Here is a 25,044-nt window from a genome sequence, read left to right as displayed (position 1 = left end):
CCATAAATCCCAAGTTTTGTTCATGGGACTGACAAGGGGTGGGAACCAGTAGCACCAAAGAACTAGGTAAGAACAGGAGGGCTAAGTGTGTGTGTCCGGTACTTTGAGCCGTAGGGTTGCTGTGGATGACTTGCAGTAGAGATGCGGGCTCTGTTCCCAGTCCTGCCAAATGTGGGTTTGCATCACTTCTTTTTGTTATTTGCATGCTAGGAGGATGTTGCTAGATGTTGTTCTAGGATAAAATATGACATTTTATTTGTTTTCCTGTTGTTTTTTAAATGTATCTTAGTCTGCAGGTCATTGCATATACTGAAAGAGGAGGAAGTTGGTTTGGGAGTCTGGTGACAAGTCTAGTAATTCTCATACAGCATTGGGCCTGGGTGCCAGGAGAATTAGATTATCAAGAGTCTCAAATATCTGAGTAGTTTAGGAATGAACAATGAAAATTAAAGCACAGTTTAAAAAACAGGGAAGATTCTTTGTGATGCTGGTATAGGACAGCAAAGTCCTAAAAGAGGTTAAGTGGAAAAAATAGGTAGTGTGTGTATGGTCTTTCATCTTTATGCTTAACCTTGTGGGTTGAACTGTGGGGTAAGAGGGTGCAGTGTAGAACAGGAAAGTCTGAATTACTTGAGTGAATTATGGAACATTCTACAAAATTTAGTAGAGTTCAATGTTCTGATCATACCAATAAATTCTGTATGTATTTCATACATTAAAAGAACTTTTGTTATGTTGTTATATGGAAAACTTAAACTGCTAATTCAGCAACTATATTAAAATATCTCTCAATGTAAAGAACCTTGCGTAAGTAAATATCATGGACTTGCTCAAAAAGAAATAAAAAGCCATAATGTGTAACAATGTAAAGATAATCTTCGGGAAATTTTTAACCTTTGTTCATTGTCTTTCTGTAGCCAGTTATTTTACCAATGACTAATGCAGAATTTTTTTTGTTTTTGATAAAAAGCGTGCATGCATATAACTACAAATGAAAATTCCCTTAAGTTTGACATATCTATGCCTTTAAAAACCCTCTTTCTGCAGCAATTGCTATGCATGAAGTGTTTTGAGTTACGCCTTTTGTTATCAGTGCCTGTTGTCACGATAGTGTTAGGAATTTGCTAGTTGGGACAACCAGAAGAAGTCACTCAGAGCTGGTTAATACGTGATGCTTTTCAAATAGCCATGGTTCATCTGCAGGACCATGTTTCTTTGCTTGGGGGGTGTTCAACTAAGCTGTTTTTAATAAGTAGTGGAAGTAGTTTTGAAAAAAGTGGAGGAAACTGACAGTTTTGCACAGAAATTTACATGGGCCATATGAAAGCAATGGAAGGGAGCTGTGTCCAAATCATACTTCTTTCCATTTCAGGAATACTGTGACCATTGTTCAGAAAAAAGGGGTTTGATGTTTTGTAATGGTTTGTGATTTGGTCCACCCAGTGTGTTGCTTGCAGGGAAATGATTTTCCAGGCCAATTCATCTATAACACCTCTTGCTACTAGATAAAGCTTCTGGCAATTGGAGCAAAGCTACAGTTGTATCTGAACTGGTGAGAATAATAGAAGCTAAAAGCTAGGATAAGGTAGCAAAGACTAAGCAGGAATTGTGCACAGTTTTTAACTCTTCAACCTGTGTTTCTGAAGAGGTGAGAGATTGTGAGTTTGCTAATTAATCTGTTTGTCCCAGTCATGCATCGGTCCTGGTGTTGGTAACTATTTTATCAGGCTCCTGAAAGCAGTGTAGACTATTTGCATGAAGGACTTCGTCACAGCTGGAGTTGGCAACAAAAAGTTGCACTAACATATTTGGTACTGTGCAGCAGCATCTTGCTGTGTTCCCTGGCAGGACAGACTATTCAGGCAGCATGCTTAACTGCTAGTTTGCTGCTTTGAATGTGAGGGAGGAATTTAAAGGGCATCCAGAAAATAGTGAAATATTCTGAAGAGCGCAATTTGTTTATTTTTTTTTTAGTTCCTGTCTTAATAGGCAGGGTCTGAACTCTTACTTTCTTAGTTGTGGTCTAGAGAGTGTCAATCAGGCATACATTTTTTTTCTTTAAAAGCATCAGTCTCTTTTTTTTTTTTATTGCATCTTCTGCTAATTCCCAGTTGCAGACATAAAGAGACACTGTAATTATTATAACTTTAACTATCTAGGTTGACAGTCTAGATTGTGAATGTTTTTAATAGGACTGAATTGTGCACATGTCCAAGATACCATTACAGCTACACAATCTTAAATTTAGACCTTCTATCCAAAAATGTTGTAGTACCTTGAGTCTAGCAAAGTAGTGTTTAGTGAAAAATGTGGACTTTTGATGTTAATAAAGTACATAGAAATATTTGCATGTTTTCTACTGAGAGCACTTTTTTTTCCTCAGAGAGATTTAGAATAAAGACAAGTTTTAGTTTCCATCTCTTGCAATGTGCTAGTTATAGCTAGTGTGGTTCTTAAGTTTTTAGTTTCAGGTTTTAGCAATCAGATCTAGAGGAAAAAATAGTTTAGAACTGCTTCCTAATGTTCCAAATTATTTGTTTATTTTAAATCCTGTTTAACTTTGGAGTTCTAGTAGTTTGGGTTTTTTCACTAGAAAGGTTTCTGGTTGAACATTACTTGTAAACTGTTTTTATTTCCAATTTAGAGTGTAGCACATTCGTGGGATAAAATTACAGGTATCTGAGATTGAAAGACTTTTCAGTATGATGAGAACATAGGATGAGTTATAACTTACTTTGGTGCTAGTTATTTAATTCAGTTTCATCGTTTCGATTGTTAAGCACAGTCCCCCACTGTGAGTTTTTCTGCAAGTAAGAACTGTATATTGAAAAGATTATATATATACACATATGCAAGTTATATTACAAAATGTGAGTATGTGTGTGTGTATATATGTGTATAAATAATTTTTAAAATACGGTAGCTTATCTAATGTTGGTGACAGTAAACATACAATGAATTGACAGTCAGTGCAGTTCTTTGAAATAACTGAACATCAGGGAGGAAATAAAACATTCCTGTGTAAACAAAAACTAATAATGAGAATCTCTCCAGTAAAAAAACATCACTGAGAAACATAGGCCTTGACTCTGCAGCAGCTCCTGCCTGAAACCCAGCTTCAGGTGCTGGAGCAGAGAGTGAGAAATTGTCTTGGGCATGTGGGGGGCAGTAAGACCTGGCGGAGAGCAGGTGAAGTCAGGATGGGCATAAATCACAAAAGGAGCTGAGTGTGCCTGCAGATGTTTCCACTGCTGTTTGTTGAAAGATTTGTGTTACCCATCTGAAAAACAATAATTATACCTATCTCTTACTCGGAACAGATCTCTAATAAGACTTGAGAGAGCTTTTGTAACTAGATAGAGGCATTTTAGTTATTGGATTAATTTAATTTGGTATGTTGTCATTTTGTGTAAGGTATATGTAAATATATTTTTCATATGTATAGGAGAGAAGAAAATAGGATATAATCTCAGAGAATAATGGTAGCATTCATCTGTAGAGAGTCCTGTTTGGCCACGGATTTCTAATAAAATTCAGCTGTAGAATGAGAGCAAGATATTTCTTTCTCCTTAAACTTTTTCATGGACTTTTGTCCAATGTGCATGTCAATGTATTGTGTCACTTTCTGCTTCTGGTCAGTCTCTGTATTAAACTTTCTTAATGTTACCACTGCAAACAGGAACCCCCGTTTCCTGTGCGACTGGCCTGATGAAATGATGAGTCATGATGCTCTCCTGCTTCATAAAGTGTTCACTTCATTGACATTTCTTTACATCTGAAGAATAGCAGGAAAATTCTGTGAAGAATCCTATTTTGGGGGAGAAGACTGTGGTCCTGTGCAGACAGGAGCAGGTTCTGCCTGCTCAGAACTTGGAGCCATGCATCAGTTTTAATGTGGTGTGTCTTGCATGCAAGAAAGTCTAGGAAATGTTTTTTAGAAGGACTTTATATGAATAGCACAGGCAAATGTGTATGGTGTTTTTATTAACAAGACAAAGTTAGCTTGTAGAACATCTTGCCACTAAACATGCTCGAGTTTTATTAGGGGGGTTTTTAGGCAACAGAGTTCAACGCTACCATATGGGAATGTCCAGGGGTTATTGTGCTAAAGAACTGAGTCAGTTCTTAAAAACATGAATATTCGTATTATGTATCTGAAGGGATAAGAAGAAGCTTTGCTGCAGGGAATGTAGAGAAGCTTTTCCTATAGGAAAGCTTCTTCCAGTTCTGAAGGATCTGGTATGAGGCTGTTTAATCCATGGGTCTGAGGCCTGACTGATTCCAGAAATGGAGAATTTTGGAGACCTAATTCTTCTGAGTGTTGTGGAAACTTGCTGCAAGTTGTACATTGTAAAGAGTATCCACCAGCTACTGAAAGAAGATTTAGATTCATAATACAGCAGTTATTTATTGTTACTTAAAACTTTAGATTTCCTGTTCATTAATGTGGAATGTTTTTTCAAGTATGTCATCTGTAATGAATAATCAGATATCTTATTTCCTTTTTAGTGGTTTAGAGTGAATCATGTTTTTCAGCCTCAATGTAAAGTGTGTCCAAATGGTGCTGAGTTCCTCTTCTGGTGCAGAAACAGATGCAGAGTGTTTTAAATACAAATCTGTATAATTAGGCATTTTTCTTCAGAATCGAAACTCTTAATGAGAGAATCTTGCCAGTCCAAAGAGGAATAATACCATGCTTCTTGTTGATAACACTGTGTTTGGCCTGTGCAGATGCGATTTTCAGATGTTGTGAGTTATCACTCTTCCTAGAGTGATTAAAGCAAACCTTCAGCAGTTACGGGCAGCCTGACTAACATCAGAAAGTTGCAAGTAGCTTCTGTGGATGGTAGTTCTCAAAAAGTTACTGCTGCAGAAGGGCAGGACTCTGAAAAGAAGGTGCTTACATGGGTGCTGCCTTGTACAGGTAGCAAGAGATATTGTTTAGAGACGTAGTACCAGTGTAGTGAGCTGCTCTAGGCTAATATATCCTTCTCCTCAAGTCTAGTAAGCTTGGCTAGTACTATGCTAATATGGTTATACTGTTTGCTAAACTGGGCAAACAAGCTTGGATGTCTGCATGGTGGTGTTGTTACCATATTGGCTGTACTCTGAATTTGTTTTACAGTAATTGGGGGTTTGACAGACAGGTTTTGTTTCAGCCATTGTTATTTCTTTAACATTGAGAAATTGGCATTGATGTAGCAAACCATGAATAATTAGATCAAATTTAAATGTTTTTCAAGAATTTTGTGTATAAGTCTCCAGTGTGATTCTTAGTGATAATGATTTTGTAGATCATGACTGACTTGCTATATTACTTCTAGTGATTATTACTTAAGATTGTAACCTTCGATACGTAAGTAAGTTCTGCATTTCCTGCTGCTTTTACAAAACAAGCTAGAGGCAAGGTCTTGAATAGTTAGAGCTTACTGGAGTTACTCTTGGCAGTTGCTGTGCCTGTCACGCAAAGGATTGGTATTTGAGAACAGAACATCCCCAGTGAAAGAGCAGAGGGAAGAAAAAAGCTCAGTAGACTTAATGTGCATTAACTTCCAACATCAACACTCCTTAAAGAATGCATTGCTGGTAATAGCAAGATAGGATTTGAATTTAGGAATTATTTGCAGTAACTTTCTGGGTGAAAACTATGCATATGCAACATACTTTTGAACAAGACTATTTTCTCCACTTTGCAAGTGGTTAAAGCAGTCTTACATATCTAATGCGCTATCAGTAAACACCGTTTCCTTTGTCCCCTTTGGCCCTTGTACACAGGCTCTACGCAAGGTAGATACCCTTTTTAAGTTCCTTAAATCTAATCTAGTAAAGGGTGGTTGTATATCAAAAACTAGGGGGGAAGCATCTCTTATTTCTTTGCTACATGCTGTAGGGAGAGCTGTCCCATGAATGCCTGAGGACGAGGGCTCTCGTCGACATTTGGTAGGTGGCTGTAGGGCCTGGAAAGGCTCGTACTGCTGTCAAGTCTGAGGACAGATGAACTAGAAGCTCATTGCCATGAGGGCTCTCTTGAGTCCTTGCTGAAGAGTATGCCTCTGAAGTTCAGATACAACATCAGTCTGGAATATAAAGTTTGAGGGGAATTTTCTCAGACCTGTGATGTTAGCCGGTACCTTTCTGTCTCCCAAAACCAGTGGAATTCTGTTATCTTTCAGTCTTTATTGAAGACCTACTTTTATTATAATCCTTCCAAATTATTAATTTCATTTCACTTTCATTTTCATTTTTTATTTGCAAGAACTACTGGTTATATACATATGTGTATATGTAATTATGGTCATTTATAAATAAATTACATGATGCTGACTTATTGTCTCATAGGAGTGCAAATGTCTTGCTTTAGTTGCTGCTAGCGCTTCCTGTAATGACAGTTCTCTTCTAAGCTGATAATCTATTCACTAAGGAATAGTGCAAATAAAATACTTTGATCCGAAGGTTACCGGCAGTTTTGGAGGAGTTTTGATCCTTGCTAGCAGAGGCTTTCTGTTGGGTTTCCTTGTGATCAGGGTGGAGACTTCATTTTCTGTTGCAGATGCTTATTTTGGGTGGATGGTTTTTTTGACTGTCACATTCTTCAGAATAGGTACATTCTGTGGTTTTTTTCTTGCCTAACACTTTGTGCCTTTTGTTAGCACAGATTGTGTTGTATGCTACTGAGTCAGATGTTCAGAATAGTGCAAGGGTCTCTTAATAGAAGGACTTTGTGTGTTGCAGCAAGGTGACTTGACTTTATGAAGCTATCCAGCTTGACATGCACAAGCAGAATGTTTTAGCTTGCTCCAAGAAGAGGTGCTAACGTTAAACAGACAACCTGAAAACCACATCTTTTCCTGTCACCAAGACAATGCGGTTATTGAGATGAATACCTGAATTACATCAGACACATATAGGGTTGTCATTCTAGCACTAGCCTTTGAATGAAAAAGGCAGAAACCCCAGCTTCTCTGAACAAAAGTGTCATTGGCCTGAACGTAATGTGGTGGATTTAAACTGGGATGGAGATGTGCATACCTTACCTAGTGTGGTGTGATCTTTCACTGGAGCATAAACAGAGCCTGTATTGTACTGTTTTCTCTCTTGGCACATTTTCTTATTTGTGTCCTCAAATACTACAGATAGATGACAGAGTAAGATGAGGCAGTCACTGTCCCTCATTTAGCCTGCTCTACGAGCGCAGGCTGGCTTATGTAATGTCCTCCGCGTCGCTGTACGCTCACTATGGGAAGTCCATTGTTTTCACATGCTGCTTTGCTTTTTTCAAAAACAGTTTCAGAGTTGTTTATAACTTTTCTTATCAGCAACTGCATTGCAGTTAAGGGCTATGTTTGTCTTGTGCCGTAGGTACCAGGTAAATGTTTACAAATATACTTGGGAAGGGTAAAGCCAAGGGAAAGAATTTTTTAATGTATCCTTTTTTAAATATAGCGTAGTTTTGAGTGCTGTAGGGTTTTGTGTTGGTTACCTTTTAAGTTCAGTGATGGAGTTTTCTTGCTGTCTGTCTTCCTCTCCACCATAATCTAGTATATTAATAAATAGTCTTGGCCCTAAAAGTTGCTCTGTTTTAATTCCTAAGTTAAAGGAAGGAAGATACATCTAAAATCTCAGCTGTACTGTGAGATCAAATTGCTCTTATCAAAGAGTAGAGGATAGCTCTTTATTCATTCCATGTATTGGGCAAGAATTCAGTAGCCTTTTTTAGTGATAAATGGGACCAAATTCTTGATGTTGGAACTTCCAGTGAAAGGGAGCAGCTCACAAAATGTCTTCAGTTATCCGGGTCCTTATCCGATACCCAAATGAATGTTTGAGTTCACTCACAAGGATTCCTAGACTTTAAAATTTGGGCAAAAGAAGTTACATAGGCAGTTTCATAGAATAAGACGTAGGTTCAGCTTTTCTTACAAGCTGTGCTTGTTCTGTACATGAGTTTGAAAACCTGACCAGTGAGAATTGTAACAGTGACATCAACTTTACAAAACCTGCATGGAACATAAAGGTTAAAGGATATGAGAAGATGTGTATTTCCAAAAAGCACCTTGACTTGGTACTTTCAAAAAACAGAAATTGGAGAGGTATTTTTGAGGTGAATTGCTTGGAAGTGGAAAAATACAGAGATGTTGGATTGTTTCAAAATACGTCTCTTTAAATACCTAACTACAAGTCAAAAAGTCTTCTTGCTGTGTACATCTTCAGTTGTGAGAAATAAGGATGCAATGTCTACCAGAATACCTCAAGCTCTCGTGTCCTCATATGTGTTGTTACTGATAACTTTTTACCTTTAGGAGTTGCATAAGTTCTAAGAAAAGTAGGAAGTTTAACTTCATTTTCTCTTGTCATGGGCAGACAAAAATAATGGTCTTCCAGAAACCAAATGAAAAAAGAAACACTTTGGATTTTACAAAATTTTGTCTGTTTTCTTAGTAAAACAGCATATTTTTGAAGATTTAGTACTTCAAAAAGGCCTTCTTGAAAACAACACAGGCTCATGAACTGAATCTCACTGTTTAGGCATCTCAGCCACATCAAAATAACTTGTAATTTTTGGGTGCACTTCTTTAAATGAGAAATTTTTACTCTCCTTCACTGAGAGTTTAGCTGGCTGTGGGGTCCAGCAATAGTAATCATAGATGGAATTGAAGCTCAATAGCTGTTCCTTGTGCTGAATGTTGACTCATTTCTTTTTGTGTGCCTGTCTTTAGGCGCCACTGTTTTCATTGGGCAAGGCTTCAAACATTACGCCTGAATGGTGTTTTGTGCCTGATGCTTGTGATGTAAGACAGCATTTAAAGAGATAATTATATGAAAAGATATCCAGAATACTGTTGGTTTTTATTCTGAACTTGTTTCCTTTTTTGCCAGTCTTTTCTGTAGTGTAGTACCAACTTGTGTTCAGAACTGCATTTTCCTAAGTTGCTATGGGCATTAAAGTTTGGGATTCAATGAAAGTTAAACCAACAGGTTTTCTCACGTCCCCTCCTGTCAAGTTGTTCTACTGAGCGACAGTATTAAAGACTGGATTGCCTTTTGGACAGGAGCACTTGGCATCTCATGTTTGCTCATGTAACGAACTCTTGATATTATTTGTGCAAGTTTTGTTAAAGGCATTTCCGGATGTTACTTAAAAACAAAAGATACAACTAAGCTACCTTATTTGTTTTTAAAAACGATTTTTTAATAAGAAGTGGTTGAATATAAGTGAATATTCTGGTATGTCACTGTAATATGTATGAATGCTAGATGCTTTTTCTATGCAAACCTAGTTTTAATGATTCCCACCGGATTGCTTTTACTTGCCAGGCATTTTAGAAGGGAACCAAACTTTCAATGTAATTCTTACTTGTAAGATTTTATTTTGTGTATGAATTGTGTATAATGGTTCAGTAAGGATAGAGTTTTTTATCCATTCTAGTTTTGTTATTTGAGTTGAATCAGATAATCATTAGCTGCATGGGAAGTAAGCTGTTTCCCATGGATTTTAGTTCCCATAGGGAACAGTCCCATAGCTGTTCTATGAATTTGAACTTCAAATTCAATCACGTAAATTCCATTTAAAAATGTCCGGAGGCATCAGGTTAAATGAGGATGCTTTTGGAATTGCAAACTATGTCCAGACATGCAATGTGAATTATTCCATACCTCTTCCTTGGTGGAGATTCCCATTTATGCTTGTGTCCCTGTGATGTGGATTTGTATGCAGCAGACATCATCATTCTGCTCTGCTCTAGGTGAAGGTGAAACTGAAATGTTTGACCTGCTATTTTTCTGTAAGACTTCAGATACACTCCAGGTTTTGTGTTAGGGGAGAAACATGATTGCCTGGGATGTTCCAGTAGCCAGAAAAGGAAGGGATAGCTGTTCAGTTATGAAATGCATTACAGTTGGTCACCATTGTTGCAGACTTTCAAACTGCCATTTAGGATGTGTCTGTGATGCTTCTTCCCTGTAAAACTCTGACCATAGTAGATACCTTATTGTTCCAGGGAAGGAGGTTTCCTGGACAATGTTCAGTCTGTTCTTCATTTCTTTTGGTGGATAGTGTGGATACAAGTGAAAAAATTCTAAAGGTAAATTTCTAAGCCTTTTATCACTGCTGTTAGTGACTAAATCAGAATAGATCAGATTGTCCGTTTCTGGTTTTAATGCCGCTCAGCATGATTCCTCCCTCTCCTGCCCATTCACCCAGACCCAAGTTAAATTTCTTCCCATTTCTGTGAAATAAGCCCATATGCAAAACCTAAACAGCCTATGGTATGTCCATTTGCAGTTGCTGATCATTTGAGTTTGTGGAAAATTAAATTTTGGAGAGGAGAGTTAGTGTCTCCTTTGCAATTATGTAGCTAATAGTCTTTTCTTCTAACATCAAAGAAGTACAGTGATTGCTGGCTACTTTACATGTCAGCATAGATCCACTAAAAATTGCCTTGTTATGGGATTTTTTTTTTTTTTCTTGTGGCATTTCAGAAACTTGTGAGCTTGTACTCTCAAGGAACATACATGTTTGGAGTGACACTTACATTTTTCTATAAACTCCATTTCCTAAAAGGATGCTCTTGTGACCTTTTTCCAGGTGGCTTGCTAGTTCTCTTCTGACTTACCTTTTTTTTTTTTCTGCTCTATCTATCTGATTTTAATGTCTCCACAAGCTATAGTGGCACTCACAAGTAAATTATTTAGTGGTTTAATCCACAACATGACGGGTTTTTATTATTATTATCTAGAATCAAGTCAAAGAGCATGTACTATTAAATTAGTACTGATGATCTTCACTACAAACAACACTGGGGTTTGGCAGATTACAGTTGAAGTGACCCTCGTTGCTAAAGACCCTTCTCCTACAAGACAAGCCCTCTAGAGTAATTGCTTCCTGCTCTCGGTAATGAGCACGAGGACAAAGATGCTGCCTCAGTTTTTTTGTGATTGCTTAAAAGTCTAGATTTGCTCTGTCCTAATAGATGGCATGAAGAGGATGTGTCCTGAAATGTAATGTCGAGTCTTAAAGCCTTATTAGTGAAAGTTTTAATATCGAGCTTTCAAAAAATGTTTCTTTCTAATACAGTACAAGTGTTTATGAAAAACAGTAGCATGAGCATTAGTTAAAGACATCAATAGACTCAGAGTGTCAAATCTAGTCATTTCAACTACAATGTATCTCTCTTCTGGCTTCAAAGGATACTTTGTGGTTAGCTGTGTAATAGTATTATTTTTGCGGTTAATGGCCTGCTTTCCTCCTGTTTTTAAGCATGCAGAAGACCATTATTGTACCTTGTTAGGCTTGCTAGCTATATTGGAGCTGCATCTTAAGATTTGAAATACAGCGAGAAAATAGAGGTCTGCTTCTACAAATTGTTAGCCAAAATTAGTTAGAAAATTGATAATTTTTTGATAATGTGAAGTTCTGGGAATTGAGTTAAGAAATACTGGGGAAAAAATCCAAAGAAACAGCAGACTAATTACACTGTAGGGATACAAACAGATTGACAACTTTTGAAAGCCTAATACTTCATCTTTTTTTTCTACTGTCAGTTGACAATAATACAACTAATTTTCAAGGTCTAGTTATGTGTTTTTAAGACACCACTTTGTTCGTGGTCTCAATTATAGAATTATGTATCTAAACTAAACTTTTGTGAACTTTAAAGTTGGAACGTAAAAGCCAAATATTTAAATGTGTTCTGTTGTGTGGAGGAACAAAAAAAAATTTTGGAGTAGACATTTTAACTTATGAAATAACAGTTCTAAATCTGTAGCAAAATCTGGAGATAAAATTCAGTGTTGTAGTGACTCTCAAGTGTAGCACTGAGAGACTTCACAGTGGGAGACCTCTGTGGTATTGGGCACTGTCAAAGAATTGGAAATATTTTGTAGTCATGTTGTTATATGTTATCTGTGAATGCAGGAGTTGATGCTGGTTGAATAGTCCTGTCTCTCTAAGCTAACTGAAAAACATACCGAGTATATTATATATATATATATATATATATATATATATACCGAAGTATTATATTTAAAAATAGTTTCACTTACAAGGAATGTTTATTAAAGATATTGCAGGGTATGTTGCAACTGAAACTCTTTCAAGATTTATGATTGTGTATTTAAGGTTGATTTCTGCCAGGAACAGATGGTAGTGAAGCAGACTGCTGACAAGCGATACAGCAAACACCTATTAAATGATACTTTGTATGTGTGATCACGAAATAATGAGAGTATCTTAGTGTTGCTGCAAAATTTGGTTTTGAAGAGCAGATAGGATAAAGAGGAGTTTTTATGAACGGGGAAGTTACATTCATGCTTTTCCAAAAAAATACTTTAATTCAAAGATTTTGGATCAGTAGATATTTAACTATTTGAAGGGCAAATTGAAGGTATATTCTAACATACTCTTGGAAAAGCGGTAGTCAGGTTATGGCAGTCTTACATACAGGATGCATACGTATGGCAATCTTATGTACAGGGTAATAGAGATCTGCCTTGAAGGCATGTAGCTCCTTTAAAACTCTTCTCTAGTTGCATGTAGTTATTCTAAATTAATTGCTGAGATAAAGCGAGGAATAAATTGTTATCTCTCAAAGGATACTTACTACTTTTAAAAGAGGTGGATTTGAATGCTGCATGTTTAAATTAGCCACAGATTTATCCGTGAAATAGCCGGTGAAACAATTCAAGCCTATGTTTTAGGTAAAATGAAACAAAGGTGGCATTACCCTTGTTCTAGGTTAGAGGAGTTACGAAGAAGCTCGCAGCACCACTATCCCTGTCACGTTGTTCCAGATTTGGTTTTAACAGGGTTGTAAGGCTTTCTCCTATACAAATCTCATGTCATAATCCTTATAGAAACTCCCGTGCAGATGAAATGTTTGGGTGACTTGAGAAATGGAAGTACTGCAAATGGAATGATTATGTTTTTCATGTAATGCAATCCAAAGGTGCATACAAATATGATGTTGGGCTTTTTGTGACATAGATCTGTCATTCTGAAAACCGATTCCTTAAGGACCGAGCCCTTTTATTGCTTTTTAGTTTGTTGACAGTGTTGGCCAATATCTGGAATTAAACTTTGGAGTTTCTTATTAGGAATATAAATACCATTGTTATTTCTACTGGAACATAAACTTTCTTTCAGCTGTGTAAAACCTGCCTAATGCAATTAGTGTGATGTGTTTCCTTACTACCATTACAGCTGATTTAAAGTTGTAATAGTCCCATTTGCCTTGCAGGTTTTTGCATTGGAAAATGGAGATGGCACAACACTCGCTTTTCTGTGTTGTCAAATACCACAGTACTACTGTGATATTTGGAATTAAATAGTACCAACAGCGTTAGACTTTTACATTCTGTGTAACAATGACTTTTATGTACAAAACCCATTCACTCTTGAAATGTTTCATTTAGTGTCATTCAAGTTTATGAAATTCAAGGAGCAACCTTAGGGCCAGTGTTCATATTAGTATGATGTATCAGTGCTGCAAGATGTCTGCTTCCAAAGGAGCTTGTTAAAACTGAAAGCTTGATTAGTGTTATTTACTGTAATGCTTTATATGCAATAGTTTGTATTTGTGGGTGAAAATTGTTTACCATTTATTAATAAAAATGAGTTTATCTGTATAGCAGTACTTTAGTAGCATTTAAAATATGAATTCTCTTTAATTTTACTCAGATTTAAAGTATTAAAATTCACTGATTAAAATGTAAGACTTCAGATGGAACAAAATTAGAATTTTCTTTTAATGGAAGGAGAGACTTCTGCATACTGATGAGAGTTTGCTGAATGCAGCATTTCTGCTTTTGTACGAAGTTCTGAAAAAAACGGTTTTTAAATACTAAAACAAAAACTTTCTCACAGAGAAGGTAACTTTAAAAAAAAAAATATCGTTTTGGGGAGACATCGAGAAGTGCCAGCTGTGAAACTAGGGGAAAAAAAGTCAGGGCTTCTGTCAAAGCATCCTCAGCATGCAGAATACTTGTGGTTGATAGAGACCCTGGGGCTTGGGATTGTTGGAATTCCAAGCCTGGAGCTGACCCAGAAGGTGACAAGCCATGAGCATCCTAGCAGGACTGCCCTAGTGTGTAGAGCAGGAAAGTCTCCACCAGCCTCCTGCGTATGTACCCTCCCAGTTTGTACTCCCTGCTGCAGAACTGGGAATTGGGCTTTGAGTCTTTTCAAGCTGTCAGCTTAAGAGCAGCAAAACTAAAATATTTGCATGACTGGAAATACACAGCTTGGAAACACAGAAGCACTGGAGTGGAAATGTTGCTGGTGTTCAAGCTGCTTTCGTGTTTGTATTTTGCTGGTTTCCATGAGTAGAGGCTGGATTTTTGGAGAATTGTGGCTGGATTTTATCAGAAGTTTGGACCATGGGTGTTTCAGGAAAGTATATTTGGGTGATTAGCATTTTTCTAGACAAACAGCTCTCTTCTCTCCACCATTATATTTCTCCACCAAGATTTCTGATTGGTTTTATCAGATTGGTTATTTCATGACTTCTGTCATTTAGATGTTAAAAACCAAACAAGCAAACAAAAAACTAAATCGAACAAACCGATACCACAACAAATGTGATGAAAACTTTGATAATAATGAATTTTTCCCTTTAAGTGGGAAATGCAGTTTTTGCTTGTGTTCCTGAGTGAATAATGTCTCTACAAAAGGACCTATTCACGGCCTATCTTACTTTCTTTAATTCTACACTGAAATTGCAGACAGTATAATATCATACTCATTTTTTTTCTGTGTTTCTTAATCTGTAGATTATAGGCTCTTTTAACATTATCAAAAAGCTTAAATGGGGTTGCGAAATATTAGCTAGCTATAGTAGCTCTGCTCCTCCAGACTGGAGGAATGAAAACTGATTTTCATTGCTGGCTGGTCTTCACTGCCTTTGGGCTGGGCAAGCAAGTTTAGTATGTGTATTACTTTTTCCCTTGTGCTTCCTGTCTGTCTGTTATTCCCCACCCCCCCCCCCACCCCCCCCCCCACCCTTAGATAGTAAGTCCTTTGTTGCCAGGGGCTGTCTTTTTTGTCATAAATGTGTAATCTATTAACGCATACTGGCAAGTAATTGGTACTGTGAGGCATTATGTGATGTTACTGATAAGTAAGTAGTATTGAGTCCTTATTCAGGGTGCATCAGGGTCAGGTTTGCACTGCTCAGTTTGGAGTTACTTGTGTATAATTCCAAAAAATTGCGTTAGGAAACCTACGATAAGATGGTAACTGTAAATTCAACTTCTGAGCAGGGACTGAACAGGGAGCAGGTTGGGGCAGTGTGGGTGGGGGGGTGGGGGTGTCTTGGGGGGTGGGGTTGAATGTTCTAAGTTCTGAAATTGTCTTTTCTGTTTTAGAAGTGACTTCTTGGGTCGCAGCTCTAGTTTTGCTATCAGATGTGTCCTGCCATGAACTTGAATTTTCTTCTTGTATGCTGCTAGCTCTCAAGTAGGGAGTCACTGAATGAGTGAATTATTTTGGTGAGGGAGAGGAATGCTTTTCACAATAAAATGTCAATTAAAATGCACGTTAATTTTATCATACTTGTGACACAGCAGTTAAATTAGTAGACATCTCTTGCGACTGTTATCTTGATCTCTCACCCCTGGTACGTTTGAAACTGTACCAAAAAAGATGCAGGCATCTAAGCAGAGGTTAGGCCATAACCAGGATGCCAAGATGCCAGCTGATGATTCTTTTCTGATTTCTCAGCAGCCTGCCTTCAGAGAGCAAACTGGTTGGTTCTTCTTGTTCATTTTTGTCACTCACCGTGATGTGACAGCGATCTTTTTTTTTTCTGACTAAGCTGTAAACTGGTGCAGGGAAAATGGCACTGATCCTGAAAGAGCTGAGAAATACTTTGGGCTGGTCTTACAAAAATGAATCTTCATCAGTATACATTGTGTACGGCTATGTAAGTTCTCTCACTTGTACCTTCAAAAGGACCTTAGATCAGCCTGAACTAATGGAAAGTGCTGGGTCTTGCTTTTATGCTCCAGAGAATTTTCTGCAATATAAGCTGCATCTCTACCTTCTTTTTGCTCATTTAAACAAAACAGTTGAAATCAGATTTCAGTATTTTTGCCCCTATTCACTGCAGCTTCTTTTCTATTTAAAAAATAACTTCTGAAACTAACTTTAAATTTAACCGAAGAAAATGTTTCTCACTAATTTTTGCACATTAAGGTGTCGTACTGTTTTTAACTATGTAGGACAGCCTCGTGTTCCTGTCTCTGGAGAGAAGTGCATGGTGATTTCTAACTGATAGGTTCATTTAAAGATGTGATGAGCATCTGTCAGTCTGTGTATATCAGGAAAACACTAGTTGACTTTGTAGGTATTAAGAGTTCCTTAGGGAGAAGCATGCTTGTCTTAGTAAATGTGACTAACGTCTTTAGAGTAATTATGTTTTCTAAGCTATAAAATGTAAAATATTTGGAAGATGCACTTTTATGCAGTGTTTTTATTTTTTCATAACTCATACAGAATGCTAAAACATACTTTTTTATTTTAAATAAAACCTTTTTTCCCCCCTCTTACCACAGGATAATGAGAAAAGGACCCCTTTACATGCTGCTGCCTATCTGGGAGATGCAGAAATTATTGAACTACTTATTTTATCTGGTATGTTGTGTTCCTGTTAATGGGAAAAAGATAACTCTATGCACATCCAAAGAAATATTTATGTACATCTTAGTCTGTGTAGCTTTTGTTGAGATATTTAATGTACTAGAAATTAAATATGTTTATACTAAAATTCTGGTTTCCAGACTTATCAGTGTTATAATACTGTATAGTTCTGCTCTAAAATATTTCTTTGAGGAAGCTTTATCAGTTTTAGTCATTTTTATTTGTAGGTTGATCAGCTTTAGGTAGTTTAACTCTAGTTTAAAGAAGTAATACTGTATATATTGTAGGTAGAAGTTAGCAGCATGGCTTTGGTCAGAAGTGGCCTTCAGATAAACAGTGAAAGTTGAACACAGAAGATTGCACCCAGAGCTGGTTATATTATTTCTAAGTATCCTTTGCTGTTGGCTTAAATACACAGAATATAATTAGGATCAGCTGAAAATTTTCAGATCTGTTGTCTTCTTTTCTATTTATTTGTATGGAGACAAAGTACAAGTTCTTTAAAGCAGTATGCTTCTGTCTTTAAGGTAGAAACCCAAGAAACTAAACCAAAATCCTGAAAGCAGAACTTCATGACTGAGAACTGAGATACCGAGTTGATTATCTTTGATCTCGGACAAATCTACCCATCAGGTAGCTTGAGGCTGAATTCATGATATGGAGCTTTAAGATTAAATAGAAAGATTAAAACTTGTAACGGTCCCATAGAACTGCTTCAGTCTTCTATCTGCTTAATGGCACACCTTATGTGTGCGAAGCGGGCTATTTCCACTGCCCCCCACCCTCCCCTTCAACCTTCAGTAACAAATGTAGCTTTAAGGAAACGTCACTCGAAGATTGTAGGAGCGGCTTTCAGGCTTTCAATTGAAATTTCCAGGCACAATTTCATTTGTTATAATTTAACAAGATAGAATCTTCTCATTATATACATATTATACATACTCTCTATAATTATATATAATTATAATTAATTAATATCACATTATGTATGTTTTTATATATATATTTATATATATATTTCTCGTGTAAGTATTCTATAGTGGTAATTTGTCCAGAAAAGTTTACCTGTGTTTCTTGAGAAGGTGCTGTTTTTCCTGTCAAGAAAAAAAACAAGTTCTGGTGACTTCTTGAAAATACATAATGACCCCTTTCTTCTGAAAAGGAGTCTTGGATTTGGCAAGGATTTTTTTTTTTTTTTTTTTTTTTTTTTTTTTTTTTTTTTTTTTTGGGCTGGGGGGGTGCGGGATTTCACAATGATTAAACCAAAACCAAACAAAACCCCCAAACAACTAACCATGTTATAAACTTGGCAAAGTTGTAGTCGGCTACTTCTGGAAGTGAAGCTTCTGACGGTTTTGGGTGAAAAAGAGTCCAGTTACCACAACTGTCATGGAAAAACACATATCTCTTGGGCAAAGGGCTTATGGAAGGAGCAAGATTCTAGTTCAGATATTAATGAAACGAGACCCTGACTGGGGGATGGCAGTAGGGAAAGAAAGGTTAGTCATGCTATTTGGGCACATAGCCTGGGGATAAGTGTAAGAAAAACTGGAGAACAAAAGAGGGAAGTGAAGAACTAAAAATTGGAGGAGAGGTTGTGTGGTGCTGCTGTGTCTGCAGATTGTTCAGGAAGACTGGGAGGCATTAATATGTCTCAGATAACATTTATTTAATGAAAAACAAGATTTACTTACCCAAAACAATGTATTAAATAGTTGCAAAATCAAAAGCTTCAAAAGCCGTGGCATGTATAGGCAATATCAGTGTAACTTTGCTGTGCTCATGCACTATGCTGTGGACGTCAGTTGCATGTTTGTGCCTTGCTGTAGAAACATGGGCTCATGAATTTCAAAGCGGGGGGCTGCGCTGGGAATGAATCTGGTTGGTAGTGAAGGAGGCACAGTCACCGGTTGTTGGTGCGTAAGTGAAAAAAGAAGGGCATTACAAGATGAGAAAGTGTGATGTCTGTTAAGGCTGTTCAGTTTGAAAGGCTGTGCGCTGATCTGTATGTTACCTGCTTGCAAGCTGTGGTTTTAGGCAAGCAGTGTAAACCAGACTCTTTAAAAAGTAGTCACCAATTTTAGACTTCTTCATTTCTGAATGCTGGATTTGAAGTGTTTGTGGTCTGTGAAGTGTGAGTGCTCACAGCTGTGTCTGAAGTGCTGCACCAGCCATTTCTGAGAAATCAGGTCTAGGTGTCTCAAAATGCACAAGCCAAGATTTTTCTTTTAACTTGCTTAATTTGAAGATGGGGAACAGAGGTTAAGTGTATTTATCCTCTCCATTTCATAAAGATACAGAAAATTAATCTATTGTGTTTCAGCTGGAAATCAAATCTCTCCTTTGAAACAGATGTATAATGTTACATTTTGTCATAATAGATGAGCATTATATGAGCAAATAAAGAACATCTGTTACCACAGCAAGGTTTGAAGAAAGCTTGCTGTGTTGCGGGACCTCTTTTGGAACAATGAGAAAATATATTGTTTGTTGAATAAATAACATAGTTGTTCAGAAATCTCCTCTGTGCAGTAAATTTGCATGTAAAGTTTTTTATGCGGCTTTAATATGTTGTAATATATTTGCACAAGCAATTGAATTAAGTAGTGTAGACAAATTCCATCCTAGCACTTCTCACCTTGTGAGAGCTTGGCTTTGTGACTTGTAATGTCATCTAATGTAGTTTTGCTGGAATGTTACTGGGAACCACTTTGGTGTTTTCCTGCTGTGCAAGCCATCCCACAAAGACTGTTTGCTTTGACTTTTGTGTTCTTTTTACAAACTGGACTTCAAAATTACTGAAGTCAGTATTAATCTTTCTACTACTCAGTAGCTCTTGCCTGATTCTTTCTCAATATTATCTATTCTTAGCTAAAGCATGTATCATACGTTACCTAGGTATAGGGTTTTTTTAATTTGATTGGAATGTATTTTGCATCCCATCCAGGGGATCCAGATTGCTTTCCAGTATGTATTTTGGATCGTACATTGCTGTTACGGTATCTTTATACTACTTCACTATAGATGTAAGCAACCTGTATTCCACATTCTGAAGGTATAACCAATTCAGCCTGTTTTCAGACTTTTGTGGAATAAGTTTTCAGTCTTACAAGCACACTTACTTAGTTTTGGATTCTTTGAGATATTTTCTCACTAAACCTCAAGGTTGCTTTGTGACCTCTACTATTGTAATCTTTCACCTGGCCAAGGGACCTGGAGGTGATGGTTTGGATACAGACTAAACAGCAGAGAATTGCTTCAGTGACTTCAGTTTGGGGCTGGACATCTAGATTGCCTTTTGCATTTTATCTTGAGACAGTGTTTCACTGAACACTAATGAACTTGTCCCTTGCAGATGCGAAAGTCTTGTCAACAAATTGTCCTACCGCTATGGTCTGTCTGTGGGAGTCCAAATATTCCAGTCTCTCTCCCTGTGAGATTGTAGCTAGTTAAGCAATTAGCATCCCTAAGCCTGTTAGGTAACGAGGTGAACAGTAAGTAAGAAAGAGGTGTGAAGATGATTGTTTATCAGCTGCAGAATGATGGAACAAAAGTTTGTATCATAATCACTTGAGAATCATAATTTTAGGAGTGTTTTCTTTTTTGTATTCAGTGAAGAGTCACAACACCGATCACAGTTGTATTTTTATGATGTACAACTCTGCATCCTGGTGCGCAAATACATCTGTCTACTTTGCATAATAGCACTGGCTTTAACTGTGTAAATACTTGATGGCAAGCTACTGAGAAGTAGAAAAGTAAAATAATGAAGTCTTAATTAACTGAATGTCCAGCTTTTTGTTCTTCCCAAGAAGTCCTGATTAAAAAAATCAAACCTTGCTTTCACTTAAGTCCTGCATGTGAACGTTCTGGAGAGGCTTCTTGCTTTAGAAAAAAAAATTCTTTGTCCTATGCTTTTTTTCATGCCATCAGAGTCTTATTCTGCAGGCAAGTGTCATGTGAGAAGCAGGACAGATTAGTGTGCTCCCAGAATGTGTTCTTTTGATTAGTAGCTTTTTTTCACATGTTTTCTTTAAACTACCATGCAGACTTATTATTGCTTTCGCTGAAATCAACATAGTTTATTAAAATAAACATCTGAATTATCTATTTGTTTTCTTTTGAATAGATTTAGTTACTACCTTGCATGATACACTAGCACAACACATTTCTGTTTGTTTAACCCGAAATTTTCACTGCATGGAGCTCAACCTACATGAGTGTGTGGGCAAACTCAATCTCATTAAGGTTTGGCAGCCCACAAGTTTTTGTTGAGCTTTCCTCTAGGTCAGCTGGAAAATGCAGGAATCGTGCTGACGCTGGAAAACTATCATTGTAGTAATAACAGATTTTGGAAAATAGTAAAGACCCTCCAATGTTACTCCACTCTAGACATCTCTGAGTTTTCTTTCATCTAAGTTTGAAGCTATGGAAGTATTAAAAATCCATTCAATGACAGTCACACAGCTCAGCTGTTGAAAAGCTATTGCTGCAAAAATATCAGCTGCATGAAGCTCCCTTTGTTTGGATTGCAGATGTACCCACATGCCGAAGGCGTTTCACAGGGGCTCCTTTTACATGGGCTGTATCTTTCAGCTGCTTTGTCCTCATCTGACAATGGTGTTGGCTACCTTTTTTGAGCTGTCTTAACTTCCCTCTGGCAGCAGTAACAGCCAGTTGCTGTGAAGAAAGTAGGGCTGGTGTTCTTTGAGAGAGAAAATGGAACCGACGTATGAAAAGGTAGAAGCGTTCAGTAGCTTGAGGAGTCAACCTCATGTTGCTCTCTGAAGCTCGAGGTGGCCAAGATGTGGCACAAACTATGAAGTTCTGAAAGAAAATGGACTTCTTACACTGACAAGGCAGCAAAGTTCTGGAGGGTGACTTTGACTTGTCTGTGGTTTTCCTCCCTTTTGTGGCCAGTGTGTCCATGTGTTTTTCTGGTGATGTGGGTTTTGGGTGGTTTGGTGGTTGGTGGTTTTTGGGTGGGTTTTTTTTTTGTTGTTGTTGTTGTTTGGGTGGGGGTTTCTGTTGGGTTTTTTTAAGCAATAAAAATAAAAACTTTTGTTGAAGCATCATTGTGGCTGGTCAAAAGATATTGCAGTCCTGTCCCACTCTTGATTCTGCGCCCCCCACCCCCCACCCCCCCCCATAGATCCACTACTGTGTATTTAGCTTATGAATAAGAAGAAGCTTCCTCTCAATGAGATCTTACTATTTTTGCAGCAATAGCTTTCCAAGTATCCAAGTTCTCAGTAGGAAATTACCCTAGATTTTTATTATGGATTGCTCCAATTGATATGTCAAATCTTCTTTTACTTTACAAAGTCTTTCTGTATTCTCCTGAATGTTCATAAATTTTTCTATTTAAGGAAAAGTTTTCTCCTCCATCTGTTCATTCCCCAGTGTAGCTTGAGAATTTCTGCTTGCCACTTTTAAGTACTTCCATGGTCATCTTCTCTAGATAAAAAGTGGATCATTTAAAACTGAAAAACTTCTGAAGCTAATACTAGCCCTTAGGAAAATAATTAAATAGAATCTAATTACAGTAGGACTACTGATTATTCTCAGTGATTTATACATGGGATCTTCCTAATTTCTGCAAATATAATTCCTAAAATTCTTTCAGTATAGTAATTAAGACAAAGTTTGTTAGCTTCTTTAAATACAATCTAAAGATCTTATTTACATCTTTTACTCCTAAATAAACATTTCGGAGCTTCAAATACTGAACATCAGATGTCTGTATTACATATCTGAATGAAAACACTTAAGTTTTATCTGCTTATACTATTGCTTAATTGCTGTCACATCTTGTACGATAACAAGGGAAAATACCACCCTTGACAGTCTAAAAGTACAGACTGCAAATAACAGTGGAGGGCAGTTCAGTACTTAAGTCAGTACTGTGAGCGAGGATGAAACTGTCTTGTCAGTTCTGTTGTATTTCTTTTTTTAATCTATTTTCAGCTAGTGACGCATGAGTAATGTAGCTGCTGCATTTGTTAAGTCTTCCAAGGGCATTTACAAATAGGAAGAGTTCTGGTGCAGTGTAGTTCAGGAAGAGAGTCACAGCAAAAGTTCTTACGAGAGGAACACAGAGGTGATATGCTGAGACATGGCTGTATATAGTTATGTGGTACATCATGGATGAAGGAGGAGGTGTGTGGCTGTTCCTTACAGCAGTTCCTGCCCAATTATTTGTTGCCTGTCTCTTCAAAAGATGGTTGAGGTGATAGTTATTATTTGAATGCAAGGATATTGACACCAATGAAGTAACAGCTGGACTGCAGAAACATATGTCCAGGTGTATTGGTGGCTAATAGCACATTTAAATGTGCAATTGCCAGATATGGACTGATATAATCAAAGCTTCCAGGATCACTCTGTACATCAGTGTACATACTGATTTGGAAAATGTGTCTCTTGGAACATAAATTTGCTAAAAGTAAGCACCACTGAGTTTCTGTACTAGACTTACTAAATAAAACATGTCTTTCTAATTGTCAGTCTTGTGAATGCAACTTTGCAAAGTGGAATGTAAGATTCAAGGAGGAGGGAAGAAAAATATGTAATATTTCCCCCCACCTCCCCTTTTGCAGAGCAAAAATCCTACTTCTATATTTGCCTCGATGTGTAAACTTACTAGGCTGTACTAGCAAAGATGGTGACGAAAGGGAAGATCTTGTTTAATATTTTGCTTTAGTGCACCAACATGGAATAATAAGTTGGTTTGTTTGGAAGGTGTGGTTTTAAGGGAGTGTAATTTACATAATCAGTTCTTAAGTTCAAGCAATGATGACGGGTATTCATGTTGCAGTATTATATTTGCTATCTCTGGCAAGTCCCCAGATCCTTTTGCTGCAAGCTCTCTGACTTAAAACAATTGAGGTATAAGAAATTGTACATTAAACAGATGTTCTGAACAGTTTTGATAAACATGTTAAGATGAAGATCCTGAAGTCTTGGAAGATCTAGTATGGTAGGGTGGGGTTTTTTTGTTTGTTGTTTTCGTTTATTGAGAATTGGGGATTGAGGTATGCTGCACTGTGCTTTGAAAGAGCAAACAGCTGCCTAACTGTCATTTGAAATGTGAGAATTGCCCTGGTTAACACGTCAGCAGGTTGAGCTTCACAGAGATAATATTACATCGGCAGTGTTGTACAGTGAATTATGTACATACGTGTGTTCAAACTGTCTTTAAGAAACCATGAAACAAATAATCTTTAAGAAAAAGATATTCAGTAAAGGTGTAATTATTTTTTATATGTGAGACAGGCTACTTGGAAGGAAGATAGGAACGTTGTCAGAACGTGCAGGGACGTGATGAGGAAGGCTAAGGCCTATTTGGAATTAAATCTGGTGAGGGAGGTCAAGGACAGCAAGAAGGGCTTCTTCAAGTACATCAGTAGGGAAAGGATGACTGGGGAAATGTGGGCCCGCTGCTGGGTGAGGTGGGTGCCCTGGTGACAGAGGCCACGGGGAAGGCAGAGTTACTGAATGCCGCCTTTGCTTCAGCCTTTGCTGCCAGGGCCGGTCCTCGGGTATCGCAGACACGGGAGGCAAGAGAGGAGGTCTGGAGAAAGGAAAACTTCCCCTGGTTGCGGGGGATCACATTAGATGTCACTCAAGCCAACCTGACACCCACAAATCCGTGGGACCCAGGGGGATGCACCCCTGAGCGCTGCAGGAGCTGGCAGATGTTGTTGCCAAGCCACTCTCCATCCCCTTTGAAAGGTCGTGGAGGACAGGAGAGGTGCCGGAGGACGGGAGGAAAGCCCGTGTCACTCCAGCCTTCCCAAAGGGCGAGAAGGAGGACCCAGGGAACTACAGGCCGGTCAGCCTCACCTCCATCCCTGGAAAGGGGATGGAGCAGCTCATCCTGGAGGTCATCTCAAAGCATGTGCAGGAAAAGAAGGTTATCGGGAGTAGTCAACATGGATCCACCCAGGGGAAATGATGCCTTCTGATAGCCTTCTGCGATGGAATGACTGGCTGGTAGATGAGGGGAGAGCGGTGGGTGGTGCCTACGCTGACCTGAGCCAGGCTTTTGGCAGTGCCCCCCCCCCAGAGCCCCCAGGCAAGCTCAGGAGCTGGCTGGGTGAGCGGGCAGTGATGGGCTGAGCGCGGGCTGAGGGCAGAGCTCAGGGGCTGCGACCAGCGGCGCAGAGCCCAGCCGGGGGCCTGTAGCCAGCGCTGTGCCCCAGGTCAGCGCTGGGTCCCGTCCTGTTCAGCTGGGTCATCGGTGACCTGAGGGGACGGAGCGCAGCCTCGGCAGGTCTCCCGATGGCACAAACTGGGAGGAACCGCCGGGACACCAGCAGGCCGTGCTGCCCTCAGCGAGGCCTGGGCAGGCTGGAGAGCCGGGGGGAGGGGACCTCATGGGGTCCCACAGGGGCCAGCGCGGGGTCCTG

At 38.3% G+C, this 25,044-nt stretch overlaps 1 protein-coding gene across 4 annotated transcripts in view; it reads left to right on the top strand.

The window, feature by feature from the left end:
• Window positions 1-25,044, top strand: part of ANKRD28 (ankyrin repeat domain 28) — a 128,714-nt gene that overhangs the window by 53,015 nt on the left and 50,655 nt on the right. For all 4 annotated transcript variants that reach the window (XM_055804436.1, XM_005230664.4, XM_013305363.3 and 1 more), the window contains exon 3: window positions 16,549-16,627. In XM_055804436.1, the coding sequence (XP_055660411.1) occupies window positions 16,549-16,627 (79 nt within the window). The remainder of the gene's footprint in view (window positions 1-16,548; window positions 16,628-25,044) is intronic.

This window comes from Falco peregrinus, chromosome 5 (genome assembly GCF_023634155.1).
Source record: "Falco peregrinus isolate bFalPer1 chromosome 5, bFalPer1.pri, whole genome shotgun sequence".
Classification (NCBI taxonomy): domain Eukaryota; kingdom Metazoa; phylum Chordata; class Aves; order Falconiformes; family Falconidae; genus Falco; species Falco peregrinus.
The sequence above is the reverse complement of the archived record's forward strand: the minus strand, read 5'-3'. Positions and strand labels throughout refer to the sequence as shown.